At 41.6% G+C, this 20,433-nt stretch overlaps 1 protein-coding gene across 2 annotated transcripts in view; it reads left to right on the top strand.

The window, feature by feature from the left end:
* The first annotated feature begins 1,138 nt into the window (after window positions 1-1,138).
* Window positions 1,139-20,433, top strand: part of LOC123371963 (mucin-5AC-like) — a 49,642-nt gene continuing 30,347 nt past the window's right edge. The window contains exon 1 of one of the 2 annotated variants that reach the window (XM_045019870.1): window positions 1,139-1,222. Coding sequence is in view for 1 of the 2 variants with exons in the window: in XM_045019868.1 (XP_044875803.1) it covers window positions 11,396-11,435 (40 nt within the window). In the remaining variant the exon portion in view is untranslated. Of the gene's footprint in view, window positions 1,223-11,237; window positions 11,436-20,433 lie in introns of those variants that run through there. The other variant, XM_045019868.1, reaches the window with a different exon arrangement.

Below are 20,433 nucleotides of genomic sequence, written 5' to 3'. Positions count from 1 at the left end.
GCTCCTGGTGCTCCTCCTTTCACCAGCAACTCCTGTGGCTTCTGCCCCACAGGCTGGGCCTGACATCCCGGTTTGGGCATTATGACTTGGAACATGGAGTCACTGCACCGCTCAAATTTGCTCCCCACCCCATAATGACAGAGGGATGGTTGAGTCAAAACCTGAGTGGTTGCACTCTCACTCACTTAAGTTTGGCCATTCTGTTGTGATGGGGAGGAGGTGGGGAACCTGAATGGTGGTGCAACCCCGCATGCCAGGTCACAATGCCCCGCCGGCACTGGGCCCAGTCCCCGGCAACAGGAGCCACAGGAGATGCCGCTACAGGGAGAGTCACAAACACACAATTCCTGGACAAACAGGAAGATCACATTATCTGTGACATTTTTCCCACCATGACAAACCTCCAGCCCTACAGACACACAAAGTAACTATCAGGAAATAATTATTGACAAATGAAAGGGCAGGAAGATATTCTATACATTGAATGCCATAAACAGTGAGTGCCATGGGACCAACAGAAATGTTTTAGTGTTTGTGTCATGAACAACTTTGTTTAAACATAAACATGGATTTTTAAAATGCTTTCTTTGATCAATGAACTCTGCTAGATTTAAAAATGCGTGTATATTGCATTCCTGCATGTCAACAGAAGAAAGCCTCGGGAGAATAGACTGTAATCACACATAGGTATTGTGGTTTCAGAGAATTTTTTGATCATATAGGGCCACATTTTCAAACAAAGGGACCCAAGCTGTACCTACAAAAGATGTGCCCATGTAAACAGAAAAGGGATTTAACTACCATTTACATGCACAAAACAGGTAGTTGTGCATATGTGCAAGGAAGCTATAGTCTGATCCAAAGGCCACTGAAATTTTTTCCATTGACTCCAATGGGCTTTGGATCAGGCTCATAAATAGAGACTATTTTCTAAAATTGAATCCAACTGAAAGCAATATTTGCCCTGTCATAAATCAAAATGCATAATCAACAAGTGGCTTCTCTTGCATTAATTCCATCTGGCTCTTGCTGTATCCTTTGAAAGAGAGGAATAATTATATTTTATTCTAACTGGTTCTGGTATATTGACATTGTGTTTAAATTACAAACTCTCTCTTTCATTTGTACGAGGTTTCCTGGTCTCTGCTTGTAAGCTACAGGGCGTTGTAGGAAATTATGCGATAAGAATCCATTCTGCAGAGAGCTAGCCAAGAGTAAGGTGGTGAGTTGTGCCTGTCTGTTTTAGGGAGCAGCCTGCTTTGTGTCTGTCTCTATTTTGGGGTTCTTGTGTGTTATCATTTTGAATGATAAGAAATAAAGTAGTGTTATGTCACAATCTTTCAGGAAGAGTATTTTATGTTTGTATCCAGCTTCTCTGTGTGCATGCTGTGAATATAACATTGGCCCCTCTACTTTCTTACATGCATTACTGAGGTGGCCAGACTGGTCAATTTTTCTCTGTTGCGGGCATGTTCTTTGTTTTCTGTCTCTCACTCACAGACATTTATGCCATTACTTAATATGCGGCAAATTGCCTGTTTCGTCTGTGTTCTTGTCTTTCTGGATTAATTTCATGGTGTTTACATAGCAACACAAAGTATATAGCATTCCCAGGCCCAGCCCAATTCTCATGTCACAGAATACAAGTGAGTCTTACTGCCATCAGTGGGAACTGCTTGTACTATGTGATGGGAGAATCAGTCCATGGTTCCAGCCAGCAAACCTGGAGCAATAAAAATTGGACTCCAGATTCTCTCTCCCTTTAGTCTTTAAGACGCAACAATCCCTAGTTAGCAACAGCTCAGATTACCTTTTGCCTGTCATCTAATAATTAAAATGAGGATCAACATTTATACTAATGCAGTTAAGCCATTAATCCCATTGAAGCTACTTTCAACAAGTAAAAGCTTTAGGACAATTCCCTGTTAATTGCCAGGACTTAAAGTGTGGATGTCACCTTATTTCAGACTACGCCATGATCTGAAGGATATGGAAATGCCCTGACTAAATTGGATTCTAAAAACTTGTTTTTAAAGCAGTTTAAATATAGGTTATTTTCTATCATCTTGCTTTGTCTCAGCTTCCAAGTAAAGGATGGGGCTGGGGTGCTGCTGCTCCGATTATGAGGGAGACAGAAGATAATAGCAATGCTAACTGAACAGTCAGGTAGAATCTCAGCTTTTGTTTGAGTCCTTGCCTATTTGAAGAGGGGTTGCTCACTTCTTGAGAGGAAAGAGTTCTTGGGACCAAAATCTGCAGGGGGCTTTTAGGATGAGATTGTGGCTACTGCAAGCCATGAGCAGGAGAAGATGGGGAGTTGCTAACAGCCAAGCTGCTGGCTCTAGTCACTTCTCAGAAGCTTCAGAGGAAGGAGTGTTTCATTCCCACTGGGTACAGGAAGGATTGAGGAGAGGCATGGATGAAGGAACATGCAATAGGTTCCATAGCATAAGGCTCAGTAAGTAAAGTCTCCAGCAGCAGCTGGCAGGGCAAGCAGGCCATTTCCTCAGTGGACTTTGAAAGGAATCTGAAGCCACAGGACATTCCCCCCACGACCTTGCCTGAAGCTTGTTGCGTTCCCTCCAGGCCCTCTTTCCCTAGGATACCATTCCCCCACCCACATACACACTTCTCTGCCCCCATATAGTCTGTAAAAGTTGAGAGATGTGAAGCCAAACTCTAAGAAGGTGTAAAACAAAGGGGGCTGGCCAAACCCTTTCCAAGCCCAAACTATCACAATTCATGCAGCTCAGCAGGGACCACTCCCTGGGAGGAGAACAACACACAACAGTCTTTTGAATGCCAGTGACTCAGTTCTTCTGCTGAGGATGGGTCTGACATGCACTCTGACCTCTTAGGGGGCCTAGATCTCTCTCCTACTTCCACAGCCTGATTCTGTAAGATGAAAGCAGTTAATCTCGTGAAAATATTTTTCTACAGCAACAATATCATCCATATGTGTATCACATAGCTACAGATCAACTTCTAGTAACCACTTTTAAAAAAATGTCTAAGTGAAGCAACTTTATTCTGCCAAATGTACCATAGAATGTCAGGGATGGAAGGGACCTCAGGAGGTCATCTAGTCCAGCCCCCTGCTCAAAGCAGGACCAATGCCCAATTTTTGCCCCAGATCCCTAAATGGCCCCCTCAAGGATTGAACTCACAACCCTGCGTTTAGCAGGCCAATGCTCAAACCATGTAGTAATATAGCATTTTGTTAATCTTTGTGATTACAGTTTAAACCCCTGACATATCTGTTCAGCTCTTTGACTTCAGCTGCAGCTTTATTCCTACTAGTAGGAAGAGAAAAAGATTGCTGTACAATGCCAGATCCTACTCTCCGTTACATTAATGTACATTTGAAGTAACTCCACTGACTTTACACAGGGGAGGAGTGAACACAAGATGGCTCAGAGTGTGGGGAAATACATGTGCAGATGGAGTCAGAAGTTGCTGATTCTGCTACTACAGCTGCTTTCTCAAATTAACATCAACTTCATCTTTGTTTCTTCTCTTTAAGAGGAGCTGAACTTGTTTGGTTCACAAATTTCATGGACAATTGAGCATTTGTTCCACTTACATTGACAAGAATACACTGAGATCAGACAGCTGAATGGATACAGCCTGGACCTATAATCCAAATTAGTATATACTTTGAAATTTCCAGTTTTATCTTAGTCTACGCTGTATTTAGAGGTTTTCCAGGGCTATTGTGCTCAAGGCCATAGCTCAAAAGATAGGGGAACTAAATGGCACAATTCTTGCTGAGGAGGGTGGAAGCTGGAAGGGGATGATATGCAGAGGAATTGCATACTTTCCCTCTAATGTAGATGTTTTCCTCTGCCAAAATAGGAGGAATCAGAGACACTCTATATGGCCTGTATAGTGCAAGTATCCCTTGTAGGCAATCAGAGCAAAGTATGTTGTATCATAAATCACTGTTGCTAGAGGCAGCGGTGACCACACTAGCTGTTTTTCAGAGCCGATGATAGGGTATGCACATACTGGGAATGGGACACATCATGCAGCAGTGTCATAGAGCTGAGAGATCCAGCTGCACAAAAAGCCCAAGGAACTGCAGATCCCAAGCTTCAACTTTTCATAGCACCCTGGCTACAAAATCTAGTCCTTCTCTGGCTGTTTCTTCAAGAAGGGATGATGCAGCAGAATGGCAGCAGGCCAGGAGCCTAGGGTCTGTCCTTAACTTCTTCAGCCTAAAAGGAAACATTTGAAACATCTGGCTGCAGTTTAAGAGGGTTATGCTGTGAGCCTGTCTGATTGGCACATGATCCTTCTATCAAGCATTTCACCTCATCTTCCCCTCCCATCTATCCAAAGCCACGTTTCACTCTTGGTCTCTACATAGAGTCAGTGAGTAAGGCATGGTCTGATAAGGGATTGAGACAAGAAGATGAGTGTGCTGAGCATGTAACTTCTTTTGCTGACTTAAGTACTCCTGGCCTGAAAGACAAACCTATCTCCTCATTTCCTCCCTTATGGGCACAGAAGTCCCTCTATGCAGTGTAACAACGAAGGCTCCACTGTGTAGGTGGTCAGAGATTATGTAGGAGGACTCCATGGCTCCTGTGTGAGCACACAAATTAGTTTGTAATCAGAACATCCTGGCCTATCACAAGTTACTGGTTGGTGGCTCCCTCCGTTCCAGTGCAATGGTAATTAGGATTGGGTGAACCATTCAGAATATAAACCTACTAAACCAGTCTGGCTTCACCAGATTAGATCAGAATATCACAGGTCAAGTGCGGTAGCCTTGAATGTTGCAATGAAAGTTGTGATAGGATATTGTGGCATAAAAGTTATCACGCTGAATTTGGAGTTTGTGTGTTCCTAATATAAAAATGGGTGGTAGAATGAGACACTGTTAGGCAATTTTGTTTTCTGGCTCTCCCTGTTCTCCACAGATAGACTTATTCAAGAATACAAACTACAGTATCCATACATGAGCAAACCCGTCTTTTCCATCCCACTGCATACTGCCCAGGCCAGCCCAGGAAACAATGCTTTGAGCAGCTGACAACCGAATTATATTACCATGCAGTAGTTCTGGGTGTCTGTGTCATGTCCCATGCAACATGCATGCTGGTACCTTTTATTAGCTTGCTACTCTGCCAAGCTGTGCCAATGATGATGTGGTAGAGCAGCAGTGGGACACATGCCATGGATCTGGCCTTCCATTTTGTACCTTTAGAAGAATGACAGAGGAGGCACATTTTGCCCTCCTTTTGTTTTTAGTCCTCTATGTTCAGACCGACATACAGTGAATATTGAGGTAGAAATCTTACACTAAGGCTGCAAGACTGGGGAAGAAAGATTCACTGAAGTATTTTGAATCTGTAACATATACTTTTGTGTCTTATTTAAACACGTTCTAACAAAGTAAAACAAAAACTTTTATGCTGTTTGTTTAGCCCACTTAGCAATTAAAGTCTTGTCAATCAAGAAAAAACTTCCAATTTCTTAGCCTATTAGAACCATTTTATTAACAACATATGTTTACTTCTGGGAGAAGGAGGCTCAGTGTGCTAAGATTTTGTTTATCAGTCATTCATCGTAACCCCACTGTTAATAGCATACAATGGTTTGTGGTTATGCCACAATTTAACCCAGGTTTAAAAATACAAACAAGCGTCATGGTGTCCTGCCGAGAACCACAAAAAAGTAAAGAAAGGCAAAGGTATTGGTTGAACCTGCCTTGTGGGCTGCTGGTTTGGAATGCTGTACAACCTAATCAAGTATCAGAGGGGTAGCCATGTTAGTCTGGATCTGTAAAAGCAGCAAAGAATCCTGTGGCACCTTATAGACTAACATGTTTTGGAGCATGAGCTTTCGTGGGTGAATACCCACTTCGTCGGATGTGGCTTGCATCCGACGAAGTGGGTCTTCACCCATGAAAGCTCATGCTCCAAAACGTCTGTTAATCTAATCAAATGTATTGAGTAGAATCATGACTAAAAGGCACGCACTGGTGAATGTGTGTGGGTGCACCCAGGTTAAACTACAGTTTGGCTGAGTTCTGAATGTAGGAAAAAAAGGAACTAGTTGGCCTCTATTCCATAAAGACAAATTGGAAACAGATATCACTAAATTTGGGGATTTTTAGCAGTCCAATAAGAAAAAAAGATATTTTCCTGTGTGGTTTTTATTTTATTGATATGGAGGATGAATTAGAAACATTAAAAGGCTTCAAAAGTGAATATCTACTGTGCTAAACTAATATATAGTGCTGTCTCATAAAAAATGCCTCCTTTATGCCATTTTGATGGTGGTATTAAAGGCAGAATCTCAGTCTCCAGGGCTGACTGAGTACTCTTCCCAGGAGAAAAAAGCGGCATTTGGCTACTAAGAAAAATAGTAATGGGTACACACCAGCAATCTGAACGAACCTTGACAGTCTGGCTGACACAGAAAAAGTCACAGTGTCTAAACCCTCTCTCTTAATTATGTTCAGATTATGATAGGCTAAAAGTCCAGTTCACCATAGCACAGTGGAAAAGTATAGTTTAAAGATGCAAAGATTTTAATGATCTAACAAGAGCACATTCACCTCTGGAAGGAATTGTATCCATTTCACCAAATTACTTCAGAGACTGAGACATTTTAATAGGACTCTATTCCAGTAGAAGCTACATTTTAAAATAACAAACTTAGGATAAATAAACCCTATGCAGTTCTCATTCTGATCAAATGAAATTCATGTTGATTTTTAAAAAACAATATAGATGCGTATTGGCTTAGTTAATCTGAATAATTGAAAGCATTGAGGCTCATGTTGGTATACTTTTCAGAATTACTAAATAACTGTTCACCGTGGAAATGAGTCGCTGGCAAATGTCAGGTTTGTTTTGAGCCATTTTAGGTGGGTTGGTTTTTGCAGTTAACGGATATGCAATATCTGTTATGATATTAATAGAGTTTCTTCATGAAGTAATAGATAAAACTAGTAACATTGTGGGGTTTTAGGACATTAATTACTAAAGTTTTAATTCCCCAAACTCCTCTTTGTTCAGAACGCCTACTGAAGTCAATGAGACTTCTGCACAGGGAGGCCTTTCAGGATCAGGCCCCTATGCATAAATTCCCTCTCTTCTGCTAATGGTGGATGGACTCTTGAAAAACACTGGAGCTCTGACTGTGTTTGTTTATGCCTGACTGTGTTATAGTTTATGCCTCATTATCATTTCCGAAGGGCAGTTCATTGACATTTTGCATTGCTAAACTTTCTTTACACCAGCCCATCAGTCTGCTAGCACATACATCAAGGTTAAGATACATGATTTGCTGTATATCACACTAAACAATATCAAATATTAATGTTTTGATAAGGTGGAGGAGAAAGAGACCAGAGATAAGCAGCTTCTCAGAGGTTTGGAAATACCTATGACTTTAACTCTACTTTAAGCATGTGTTTGAATCCCATTGTTTTGCTGAATCATAGTCCAGTTCGGTATGATAATTGGAAATCTGAAGATGGTTGCTCCAGATCAGGGGTGAGGTAAACCGAGGAAGCATGCACTTCTACTGGCTGTGCTGTATCTTTTCTGTGGATAAATAGAGGCACCTTTCAAACAGCACTAAATTTGCTTACAAACAAATTTGTGGCATCTGGCTGTATAGAGAGCTGTCTGGCAGTATCAACAATACAGAACCTGCTGTTATTGACCTGGAGAGGGGCAGCTGCAATTGACAGCTGAAGGCAGTGTTTGTACTTAGATACCACAGTGATAGGCATGGTATAAAAATCTAAACTAGGTAGTTGCAAACAGGAGGCTCACCAGTGGGCAGCATTCACCATGTTCAATACCCATTGCAAGAGGTGTGCTCATCTCTCATTCTAACAGGGACCACTAGTGCTTTTTACAGCTGGTACTAACCACTATTTGACTTTTTGTCCTGTGAATTCTGTTCAACCGTGGTTGGGCCAATGGGGGCACCAGCGATTGACAACTGATGTCAGACACAGTAGTTCCTGTAATATAGACTCATCCCAACTGTGCAGTCATCAACAAACTCCCCTTTCTTTCTCTCTAGACAAGGTGAACTAACCTTCTCTTTAGAGATTCGCCCGAAACAGAACTGTGTGAACAAAAGAAGAAATCATGACTTGGCAGAGAACAACAAAAAGCATGAAGCTTCTAGACTTCCTGAAATGGTAGCATGTCGTTTACTGCTTATCAGTGCTGTATTCTTGCATGCTATATTCTACACAAGTGGAGGATTATCGAGTGAGAGCTTATGCTTTGCTGACAGGCTTTTTCTCCAACCATTCCTTATATGGCTTGTTGTTCCACTTACTTTTTTAGAGAAAGTTCCAGAGCCAGGTCACTGTTCCTCACTCTGGGCCTCCAAGGGTCTGTCTAGATTGCAATTAGACATCCATGGCTGGCCTGTGCCAGCTGGCTCAGGCTTTCAGGGCTGTTTAATTGCAGTGTAGACATTCAGGCTTGCGCTGCAGCCCCAGCTCTGGGACTGCCCCACCTCACAGGGTCCTAGAGCTCCAGCCCAAGCCCAAATGTCTACAATGCAATTAAACAGTTCCTTTGCCCATGTCAGCTGGCACAGGCCAGCAGTGCATTTTTAATTGCAGTGTAGACATACCCTAAGGCATACTCCAGGTGCAGACTTCATGTCTGCCACCCTTCGCTGGGACTTGGGGCTCTGCAGCCTGGCTGCCTTAGACCTCCAAACCAGTGCTTCAGCCCTCACGAGCTTATACACATTCCCTCAGAGTTCCAACTCAGCACTGGCAGTCTGAGCATCTCACTTAACCCCTTCAGGGACAATGTGTCAGGCAAGCAAGGAATCTCCTGAACCCAGAAACAGTCAAGTCGAAGCAGCAGTGGTAGGGGCTGGGGGCTTCTTAGGCAGCAGGGCCCACAGGGGCTGGGTGTGGGGTGGCTGGGGTGGGCTGGGTGTCAACATGGAGCCAGATGGGTCACTGCACTTGTGTATAAAGCGTTGGCAGTGCTCATGGTGCCACCTGATGCAGCCCCGAGCTGCTCGGCCTCCAAGCCCTGGCCATGCACATGATCTATCTTGCGTTGGGGGTGAAGAGTGTTTGAGGAGGGGGAGGGAGCACTATCACTGCCCGGCAGCCCAGGTGTGGGCCACTTCCTGCGCGTCAGAGCCCTGACTCGTCAACCCTTTCTCCAGGTAGCCCTGGTGGCCTCATCCCCTGCAGCCACCAATCCGCTGTCCTCAGAAATATGCTACTCTAGGCAGCTGCCCAGTCTGCCTATACCTAGAGTAGATTCTGTATTAGGCTAGGGGCCACATGAGACCCTTGAGCAGGGTTTCTCAAACAGGGGGCGCCGCTTGTGTAGGGAAAGCCCCTGGTGGGCCGGGCCGGTGTGTTTACCTGCCCCGTCTGCAGGTCCAGCCGATCGCGGCTCCCACTGACCGCTGATCGCTGCTCCAGGCCAATGGGCGCTGCTGGAAACGGTGCGGGCCGAGGGACTTACTGGCCGCCGCTTCCAGCAGGTCCCATTGGCCCGGAGCAGCGATCTGTGGCCAGTGGGAGCCGCGATCGGCCAGACCTGCGGATGGGGCAGGTAAAAACACCAGCCCAGCCCGCCAGGGGCTTTCCCTACACAAGCGGCGACCCCTGTTTGAGAAACCCTGCCCTTGAGCTTACTGATGCTTCAGTGGCCTAACTGATACTCAGAACAGTTGTATCATGAACACTGAGGCTCAGTGTCTCCTCTCCAGGAACCAAGTGTCAGGCTGCTTGGGAGGTGGAAAAAGATGTATTGTTTTCTTCTTTAAATACTTTTTGGGCAGAAGGGCCTTGGAGGAAGGTCCGGTGGGATTGTCTCATTATTCTGCTTTGAGCATCCAGAAGGGAAAGGGAAATGTTATGTATACCCTGTGTGTGTATACTTTATAATGTGTCTAAGAAATCATCCTCCCGGGCCTCAGAAGCTTACAGTCTAGAGCGAGAACACAATATAAGGTATTGTTCTCACAAAGATATCTGTTACTACTGCTTATTCCAGCAGAATGCGGATGCTACTGCATTATTTCTTCACATATCACTGACAGTGCATCTCAGTTCTAATCTCTCGCCCCCTTGCTATTCCACCCTGGGGCTTCTCCTAAACTAGAAACCCAAGTGGTATTAAATCATGTGGTGGGTTTGTGGTACATTCAAAACCGAATAAAACAAATCCATCAAATTCACCGTCACTTGTGTCCTTAGACATGTTTCCAGAGGTGAAAAGCTAGTGTGCTAATACATTGAATTACTGAGCCCAACAAGAGTGACTGTGTAAAAGTGGCAGCTTCTTGCTGAACCAATCTGCTATCTGCATTCATTCACAATCACAGCTGCTTGCAATAATGACTAATATAAAGTTTTACTATTTTTTAATCAGCTTAGCCCTATGAAACCAACACAACTGGGAGAGTATGAGTGAGCGTCTATTCTGGCTCTTATATCAGCAGAATTGTTAATTATGATCCAGTTGTAGATTCTTTATGTAGCCCCATGGCCCTATTGAGGGCTAGAGAGACACGGCTTCCAGCAGCTCACATAGACAATGAGCAGCACAGAGGCAAAAGATGAGGAACTGGAACTACCTGTGTAACCTGTGTTTGAGAGGCAACCCAGCTGTGGGGGCTGAAACAGAGAAAAGGGGGAGGAGTTACCAGACCAAAGGCCTGACTGATATGCTAGGGCAATCAACTGCAGAAGTTGAACCCTGACAGCTTGCACATGGCTGAGACCTGCCCAAAGATCTCCAGTAAACATGGTAGACAGACATGGGGGAAGGGAGTTGGTTGCTGGGTATTAGCTTCCAGCCACAGAAGGAAGTGTAGCTCCGGAGTTGCTCTCTGCTCAGTATGGGAGAGAATTTCATATTATCTCTCAGCCAGAGATACCTCACTGCCCAGAAGCTACCCAGATCATAAGGGGGTGACTGTCCCCACCCTGTCATGAAATGCCTTGTTTATTATAAGTATCAGATAGACTGGGAGAACTGGCTTCTCTCTCTATCAGTCACCAGCAAAGGGATAAAGCTTGCGGAGTCCATATCTAGCAGAAGTCTCTCACTAGTTAGGCTTCCATTGCTCTGGAGGCCAAGGAAAGGCCAGGGTTTCAGCTCTGCTCAGTGAGAAGTCTGCCTGCTTCGTAGCAAGATGACACAGCCGGTTCCTCATCCATTGTTTGCTCTCTGCACCTTCTTAGTTAGGAAAGGTCTCCAGGCTGAGGAAAGTCTGGTTCAGTGACAGTAGGTGCACAGCCTGGTGAGTGTTCACACAGAGCTGAAAGTTTGTATAGGCATCACCTTGCACACAAGCAATTGTCAGGCCTGTGACTTTTCTGTACCTGTAACTGTATTTAATTTTTGGTCATACCTAAAGAGCTCCAGATATGGGACAATGTGTATACTCCACTCATCTGAATCCTGCAGGTAAGCTCTAGGCTTATGCTTATTTTAAATCTGTGAGCATAGGTGCTGGAACTAGGGGTGCTGGGGGTGCTGGTGCACTCCCTGGCTTGAAGTGGTTTCCATTATATATGTAGGGTTTACAGTTAATTTAATGGTTCTCAGCATCCCCACTATATAAATTGTTGCAGCACCCCAGCTAGGTGGGGTTTTGATTACGTTTGTTAGAAGGGATATTTTTATTTGGGGAGAAACTCATTGTTGTGAGTTTAATCTGTTCATTTATCCATGCTCCTTGATTTCCCTTGCCTTTGCCTCCAATTCCAAGCCTTATTCCGAAGAAGTGGGTATTCACCCACGAAAGCTCATGCTGCAAAACGTCTGTTAGTCTATAAGGTGCCACAGGATTCTTTGTTGCTTTTACAGATCCAGACTAACACGGCTACCCCTCTGATACTTGAAGCCTTATTCTGTCTTAATTTAACACAATAATCTGCTCATAGGCAAAGTTTTTTGTTTTTGTTTTGGATTTTTTCCTTCCTAACTCCAGGCAGTTAGTGATTGTTTTATGCCCTGAAGCACTGATATCCCTTGTACATTTTTATCCTGTATAATGTAACTGTGGATGATATTTTTAGTCATTAAGATGTCTAATAATTGGTGATACTTTTTGCAAAGCAAAGAACAAATATATATTTCAGGCTGCAACGTAGCAGCAAAAAGGAGTAAAATCCTTTGACTAAAAACAGAGATCAAAGCAAATATATGCAGTAGGTACCTAAATGAAGCAAAGTATGTGTGTGAGGAGGAAAGCCTTTTTTCTACAGCTGTGCATAGCTACTGCTGGTGCTAACCATTGCTTTGCCAAATGCAGAAGCTTTTTGCTTAAAATCCTAAGGCATGTCCTTTGTTTTGCACATTGTATTAATTTTATTGTTGGAATTTCTGGAAAATGAGTGGAAAGGACAGAATTAAATTACTACGTCCAGAAAACTTACAGATCATTTTAGTTGTTCTCCCAGAGCCATGACTATGTTGTTCATTGAATAAATTTGACCCAGAGAAGAACCGATACTGTATATTACAAAAAGATGCAATTCTGCTTTGTAGATATATTAATGAACAGGCACAGCTATAGATACAGCAATTATACAAGTTCCTTGTCTAATCTGAAACAGTTTCCACAAGTCCAGTCATAACCCCACTAGGGTTTCTGTAACATGAATTTGTTCTCATAAGGGATGGTCAAAATTTTTCATTATTTGATGAAATTTCCAATTTCTGACTTTCAAATTTTGCATTTTGGGGAGGGGAGGGAACAGGAAATAAATGTTGAAAACAAGTTTACAGAATGTTGTCCAAACAACTTTACTTTTCACAGAGTGTTTTAATGGTTTTAATGTATTTGAAGAAGGACCACACTGGATATGTAGCAGTGTGGCTCAGAAAATCATTGACCATCGGTGAAATGATGAAAGGTTGCAAGGCATGTGCAAATTGACATATGCTTGCCATGTTAATGGACCCAAAGTTTACAGCTTAGATCCATAGCTTCCGTAGGACTTCGCAAAAAACCATCACAGTGATTTGTTAAGCAGGGAATTTAGAGTGTCAAGAAAGGGCATAAGAGTTCTGGCACAATAGTATCTCAAGCCCTTCCTTATTGTATTCAGTATTTCAAAATTGTGGCAATAGCAGAATTTTTTTGATTGGGGATTTCACAGATAGCTTTAGAAAGAATCTGTCACAGGTAATTTCTTTGATAATCTAGATGCAGGTTGAGCAATCCACACCAGAAATGGTGTCCTGCTGCCTCAGTGAACCACTTAAGGGTATCATATCCTATCCTTTGAATATAGGAAAGAAAAATCACACTGACCTAATCTTGCCTGTGTAACCTTTGAGTTGCTAAACTACCCATGACACATGGATGTTCTGAATATAATTTTAGCATGGAAGAAAATATAACAAACCCAAGATCCAGATTGCTACCAGAATGTGCAGAGCATCTGGCATTTTTAAATGTGACCTGCCAAGATTTCATAGTACAAGAAGTTTACTTTTGTTGGAGAGGCTGCGTAACTGTCTAGAAAACTGAACAATGACTGAGATATGTTTCACTGCATGTCAGGGGTTAGTTGTGTTCATGCTCTCTTCTGGTTTTGCCTGTGTTATTCTGTTGTTTCCGTTGTGCCATGAAAATTTGAAGTGGCTGAAAGAGTTGTTCCGCTGCGACTCTGTGGCTCCTGTCTCCACCAAGAGTTTGCACTCACAACTATGTCTCATTAACAATTCTAATTTATAAAACACTAAAAATTCTAAAAGCAGATTAATCAGTTGCAACTTTCTGTGACAAATACCACAGCCCTTTTCCATGCAGAGCCACATAAAAGGACTTTGGATCAGAAATATGCATTAAATTAGGATAAGGTCTACTAACAGTTCCATGATCACCAGCGAAACAAAAATAGCACCCAGACTTTCTTATGCAATGGGTAGCCATAAATTTTGTGCATTTCCCCCAACACATACAGTATATTCTCTGTGTGGCACATTGATTTCCATTGCAATCTAGCAGCTACATTGTCTCTGGGCAGCTGGTCACTGGTCTGGGAGAGTGTCCCTGCCTTGCTATCAGAACACAAAGTTATCTTTCATTGTTATCTTCATTGCAGGCAAAACACAGACTTGGTAGGAAAAAACATGGGGCCACATCCTCTTGACCTGCCATGCTGCGCTCAGTACATGGTCAGAAGACCCTGATCAGAAAGGTTCAGAGGGGCCTTTACGCCACCTTTGTGACCCCTTCCCCCAAATTGGGGGCCCAGCTGCACGGTCCAGTGCCTCAGGGTTCTCCTGACTTATGCAGGCTGAACAGGGTCCCCAAAAAGTTATTCTAGTAGCCAGGGACTTGTAACCATAGAGTGCCTTGGCTAGATCCTCTTTTTCTTGAATATACATCCTGAGCCGGGGACTGGGTGGGAAATTACATACATACATACATACATACTGCTACAGCATACAGGGAATCTCAGGTGGCTGAGGGAGCCTGCTTTAGGGCAGCTTTGCACTGCAGCTAGAGTGCGGATGAGGATCTTGCCAGGTAATTTTTTAAAAACTGATTTTTCTCTTGAAAATCAATTGGGTTTCATCTATGAAGAAAAAAGGATTCTCAAAAGTCAATGCAAAACTTCGGACTGTGCTGGATTCTCCCTTCCTTGGAATAAACTCCCCCAGATGGTGTTTCCCACATTTTTCAGTTGTAGGAGTCAGATCTTTCTAACAGAATGGTTATTTTTAGGGGTGGGGGGTGGGAATTAAAATCCAATCTGCTTTTACAACATGATGAAGGTGAAATTGAAGAGCAAAAATATGAGCAAAATGGTTATGTGCATGAGATATTACATTTGTCGAATCTGCCATTGACTTCTCCTAGTTCCAGAGCCACAGAGTCACATATGAAGGAAATAAGACTTATTTATTGTAGAATTACATATACACACACAAGGCTTTTCCAGAGCTCTAGACACATTTACCAAATAGTAAGACTATGATAAACTAATACAATAAAGCAGTCAGCACCTTCCCTGAAACCAGTATGCAATGCCCTTGACTCCACATTCACAATCCCGCATCCCACCCCTCAGCTCAGCCCTCCATCTGCAAAAGCCTGAGAAAAGAGATGGGCTTTGCAGCATGCCCTGAACATCAACAAAACTGGGTGCTAAAGACCAAGGGGGAATAATTAGGGCCTGATCCAATGCCTTTTGAAGCCTCATATTGTCTTCAATTGGCTTTGAATCAGGTCCTTAATTCATAATGAGTTATTCTGACTTTCAAGTTGTTAGTTCTGCAGAGATACTGGGCTTTAAACGATGACAGTGGGGTTAAGCTAAACTATAACAATTGTTTAAAAGAAAGTGGCTCTGACTCACTTTGTAGATCTGCAGGCACGTGGGGCCAGATTCTGGTTTATGTTCCAGCTTCTTTGCACTGCTTGAGTGGCACGGATGGGGGCAGAAAGCAAGCAGAGCTGAATTCCCTAGCTTGGGGAGCTCTCAGCTGGTGTGGAGCTGGCCCCTTCACCTCCCTCTCTCACACTTTGTCCCAGCCCAGGGGATAGGCTGAGTTTGGGTATGAACAGGGAAGTGATGTAGTCACAGCACGCTGCATTCTGGTTATGCTCCGCTGGCACATGGCCTCTAAGGGGGATTATCAGGGAGAAGTTAAAGGAGTCTCCAAGATGCTCCAACCTGCTCCCAGGCTCAGTGTATGATCTCTGCCCCTTTAGAATCATGGAACTGTAACCAGTTCCCTGATGGCCCTGCTTTTCTGAGATTCCTCCCTTGTTAATATTAGATCACATTAGCTCACACTATATTTATTTTTATATAATTGATATAAATGACAATCATTCATGGATTGTCTCAGTATTAGAATGTATTTATTAAATATACTGGGACAGATTCATAAGTACACTCCAAATGCTTTGTGGAGAGGTGCAAAAGAGGCTGAGCTTGCCAATGAATCTAGCCCAATATGTTTTCTTTCAGTTAACAACTGTCTAGTACTTGCAGTGTTTAGGCTGTTACAGACTGCAGCTAGCATTGCATTTAACTACACCTTTCACATGAATCATAAAACAGATTTCCAATAGCTGTAGTATTAAATTTGTCTCCTTGAATGCAATGGAAAATGTGACTTTCATGCTTTTCTATATGTTTACAGCAGCATAAATAACACACTGATGTGAAGTGTTTTAAGTACAGCAATGGGCTACTTTAAACAAAGTAGTGAAAATATATAACTTACAGTGTCCAGTTGTTTTGATTTCTTTCAAGGGTAAGATTTCCCCTGTCTGATTTAACTTTTAACTTTGCATAACTTAAAAAAAAAATCTGTGTGTACTCTACCTCAAAGTGAAATGAAGTTCAAAGTCAGATGAAGGCTACATGATGAAAACAAGCATGAATAAAAACTATGTGGTATAGCTACTTGCTTAAATTTTTAGGGTTTAATGGTGTACCAAAATTTCAATCTTGGATTGCTGTAGTGTCCAAGGGCTGTCAATTTTGTGACAAAGCAAGGTCTGAGTAGCTTCTTAAAGAAGGAGTAACTTTCAACTTACTGAGAAGATTTTTTGTTAGCTAATGCCAGCTGATCATAGTCAGAAGCCCACAAGTACAATAGTATTTTTATTACACTCCACCAGTTATATATTGCTATGAAATGAATCATTGCTAAAAAGCCTATTGTAGAGTTGCATCACTATCATGTATTACATAAATATAGTTGGTTGATTTTTGCATTCAAACTGATCACTTGTTTAATATTAAACTGTCAATGTGGTAGGTAGAAAACATTTTCTTCAAATTGGTTTCCATCTTTTATAGTTGAAGGATGAATATAATTTTTTTAAAGAGTGTTTGTTTTCTGGTGTATGATATAGAGGTATCTGAACATTTCCTGGCTCTTCCACACTCATGGGCCCTGGGGTATTTTGTTATAAGCACTGGTTCTAGAAATTCAAAATCATGAATGTATTAAAAGGTAGTGGTTTTGCTTAATCAAAAATGCAATCGGTGCTCTTGAATGTTCTGCTTCACTGAACCCTTCAGACACCACATATGGAACCAGTAAAGGAATACTGTTTCTTCCCTGAAATGGGCCATGCTGTTTCATTTGAAACGACATGTGTTTCTGCTGGGTGTTCTGTGGTTCTGTCTCAACAACATTACTCAGAACTCAAATACAGCAGGTATCAGCCAAGGAGCTCTCAAGTATCTGAGGGACAAATAAATCATATTTCCATGAAACACCCATCTCTTTCAACTAGCTACATAACCATACTTTTAGACATTTAATGCTTGGAAGAAATAGTCTAAGCAGTTCACTCTTCTTAAAAATGAGAAGCCAAAGGGCTTCCAGTAAGAGCTAAATCAAAGTCACAGGAGTGAGGTTGAAGCATCTGTCTGAAATGCTCAAAAGCATCAGAATCAAACCCTTTAATTGTGTCTGTGGCTTTGGTGACCTCTAGTGTTCAATGGAGAGAATACTAGTTCAAGGTCTCAATTCCTGAGTTTTTCTTCTCGTCAAAATGAGATATAGTAACATGCCATAGTGCTGTATCCGTGTTGGTTCCAGGATATTAGAGACACAAGGTGGGTGAGGTACACTCTGAGTTGGTTTTCCAGACTGGAAGGAGAGCTCTGTGTAAGCTCAAAAGCTTGTCTCTCTCACCAACAGAAGTAGGTCCAATAAAAGATATAACCTCACCCACCTTGTCTATATTGTAACATATTTTATGATTACAGTGTCATAAATCCTAATATAGTGAGATGAAAATGTATATTTGGTATGCAGAATACATTAACTACTACACAGAACTTAAATCTTTACATTAACGTCAGTAATTTCGCACTACAGCCTACATATATTATATTTGTGTTTTGGTTTACTTATTTTAGTTTGCTGTTGTAAGGAGGTTTTTTTTTTATGGGGCAGAGGAAAGATATATATTTGGAAAAATATAAAGTCATCTTTTATGAAAATAAAAAATCATGGGTTTCTAAAAACTCTAGTTCAAAATGTTGTCATATCCTCCTGAAGCATGTAGCGGAAAATAAATTAGACAGTGACACTTGTTTACATATAATGGTACTCACATTTATATTGTCTCTTTCATCCAAGCATCTCAAAGCGCTCCCCAAGCTTTACATACCTGGATCACTTCCCTTACTAGTGAAAGGGAGCCACTTGTGCAGTAGCAGAGAGATGTTTTCATGATCAATGCACAGCAACACTATACAACGATTCAAGATGGAATTGAAACTTCAGAGGAAATGTAGGTAGCCCACATTGTTGTTAGCCAGTTGGAATTTAGCCAGGAAAGTGAGAGGTTAAGTCTCTTCAGTTACAAAAATATCCAGTAGTCAAGAATTCAAGATTTTAGGCATTATGACACCTCCAGCTGCATAATAGTCCCTAACATAGGACCAGATTGACCTTTCCTATGGATAGAGACATAGAGAGGAAAACTCTCAACTCATGGATTTCCTTCCAAATTGTTTAATCAAATAGGGGGTGCCTCATTGGATCAAACTGCAGTTCTACCTCCAAAGTCCACAGATTCTCTGACATGACTAGAGGTAAGGACCATCTATGCTGGTCTTGGAACCTGCAAACATTTCAGCAACATGACTCTACTGGACCCCCTTATGAAGTGACCCCTGGAATCCTCCTTAAAGTGGGGCTCCCCATTTCAGTAAAACTTTAATAGCAATGAACTCTCCTTATGTGTAGGTCATCCCATAACCACCTGCTGCATTGTTTCTGGCACTTCCCTCAGAAGCATCTGCCGCTGTCCACCCTTGGAGAAAGGATTCTGCACTAGATGGACAATCTGACAGTTGTACAGTTAAAATAACAAAAGGCCAGGCAACGACAAAGATAAGGGGCCAGATCCTCAGCTGGGGTAAAATGTCACAGCTCTATTAATTACAACTGAGCTACAACAACTTATACAAGTTGAGGATCTGGCCCAAGGTTCCAACTGCAATGTTAAAAGCTGTCATGCATAATACACATCTGTCAACCTCAACAGAAGTATACTAACTCTCTTTAACAAGAAAGAGGGATAGAAAATGGCACCTATGGTGAACACTGCTAAATTAATATAGTTGTTGGGACCTTGAAGGAAATCATGACTCCTATTAAAGTCAGTAGGAGTTTTGCCATTCACTTCAATGATGTCAGGATTTCAGCCCTTACTGTTATTTTTTGACTTTGTGATTTTAACTGTGCAACCTTTGCACTGTGTTAGGGAATGCACTGTTTTTTGGCCCATAATTTCCAAGATTGTGTTTTTGTCTTTTTTTAAGGAAGAAATGAACAAAGAGTAAAGAAAACAATTCCCCAAGATGAGGGTTAATGCATTTGCAAAACTTCCAAAGTCGGTCACTAGTTAATAACCAACCACCATTCAGTAAAGCTGGTTGAAAATTCTCTATCAACCCTTTTTTTCTAATAAAACCTTGTTCTTCTAAAAACAAATTTCCAGGAAATTGTTGATTCATTCAAAATGTTTCAATTTGGGGGACAAAAGCCCCCACAAAACCATAAATGTTACCAAAATGCCAAATAAATAAATAGTAATAAATAAAATAGATCTTCAGTTTTTTGTTGAAAAACTAGGGGATATCTGTGAAAATTATTATTTTTGTTTCTTTTGAATTATTTTGTGGAAAATATTTACCATTTTCCAACCAGCTCTACTATTTGGAATTTAAAACTTATCTGTAAGTAATGATGAAGGAAGTGGAACATAGTCTGGAGTGATAAAATAAATCCTGTGGCATAAGATGAAGAATGAGATATATTATAGATACTGAAAATATACACTTTATATTGATGTAGGAGATTAAAGAACTTCACACTGTTAGCCCAGGGAGAAAGATGTTTGGCTCTATATTTGGTTTAGGCTAGAATTCAAATTCAAGGCCAAACTACAACTAGGATTTTGATATTTGGTACTAAAAATCTTGCAAGATTTTGTTCCCAAATGATGGAAACCAGTTGTTCTGATGAGGTTGCTATTATTTTGAGCTGTATTAAACTTTGATCTAGGAAACAGAGCCCTTCTGGTTTTGTATTCCATTCCATCTTCAATTAAAACTTCAATAAACTTATTGAATTAATTTATTAATTAGTCTCATCATTGTAGACAAGAAACAGTTCAGCATATAGAAGTTCAAAATAAAAGTGGAAAAATATTCCATTTCATAAGAACATGGGATTGTTCAGATATGTCTCTTCTCAGATTCTTTTGAAAAAATGTGGTGACATCTGCCCACTTATTATTAAGCTAGTGAATTAGCCACATATTTTTTAAGTTAGCAGAAAAATAAGCCATTTTAAAATTACACTAATCGTCCTCTTCTGTCCATACAGTAACTGGCCCTATAAACCATATTTTATAGACCATCTGTACCATAATTGTTTGTCTTTTATTTTGAAAATAGAT

The sequence above is a fragment of the Mauremys mutica genome, chromosome 5 (genome assembly GCF_020497125.1).
Source record: "Mauremys mutica isolate MM-2020 ecotype Southern chromosome 5, ASM2049712v1, whole genome shotgun sequence".
In the NCBI taxonomy this organism is placed as follows: domain Eukaryota; kingdom Metazoa; phylum Chordata; order Testudines; family Geoemydidae; genus Mauremys; species Mauremys mutica.
Note: the sequence above shows the minus strand (reverse complement) of the source record. Positions and strands in the feature narration are given on the sequence as shown.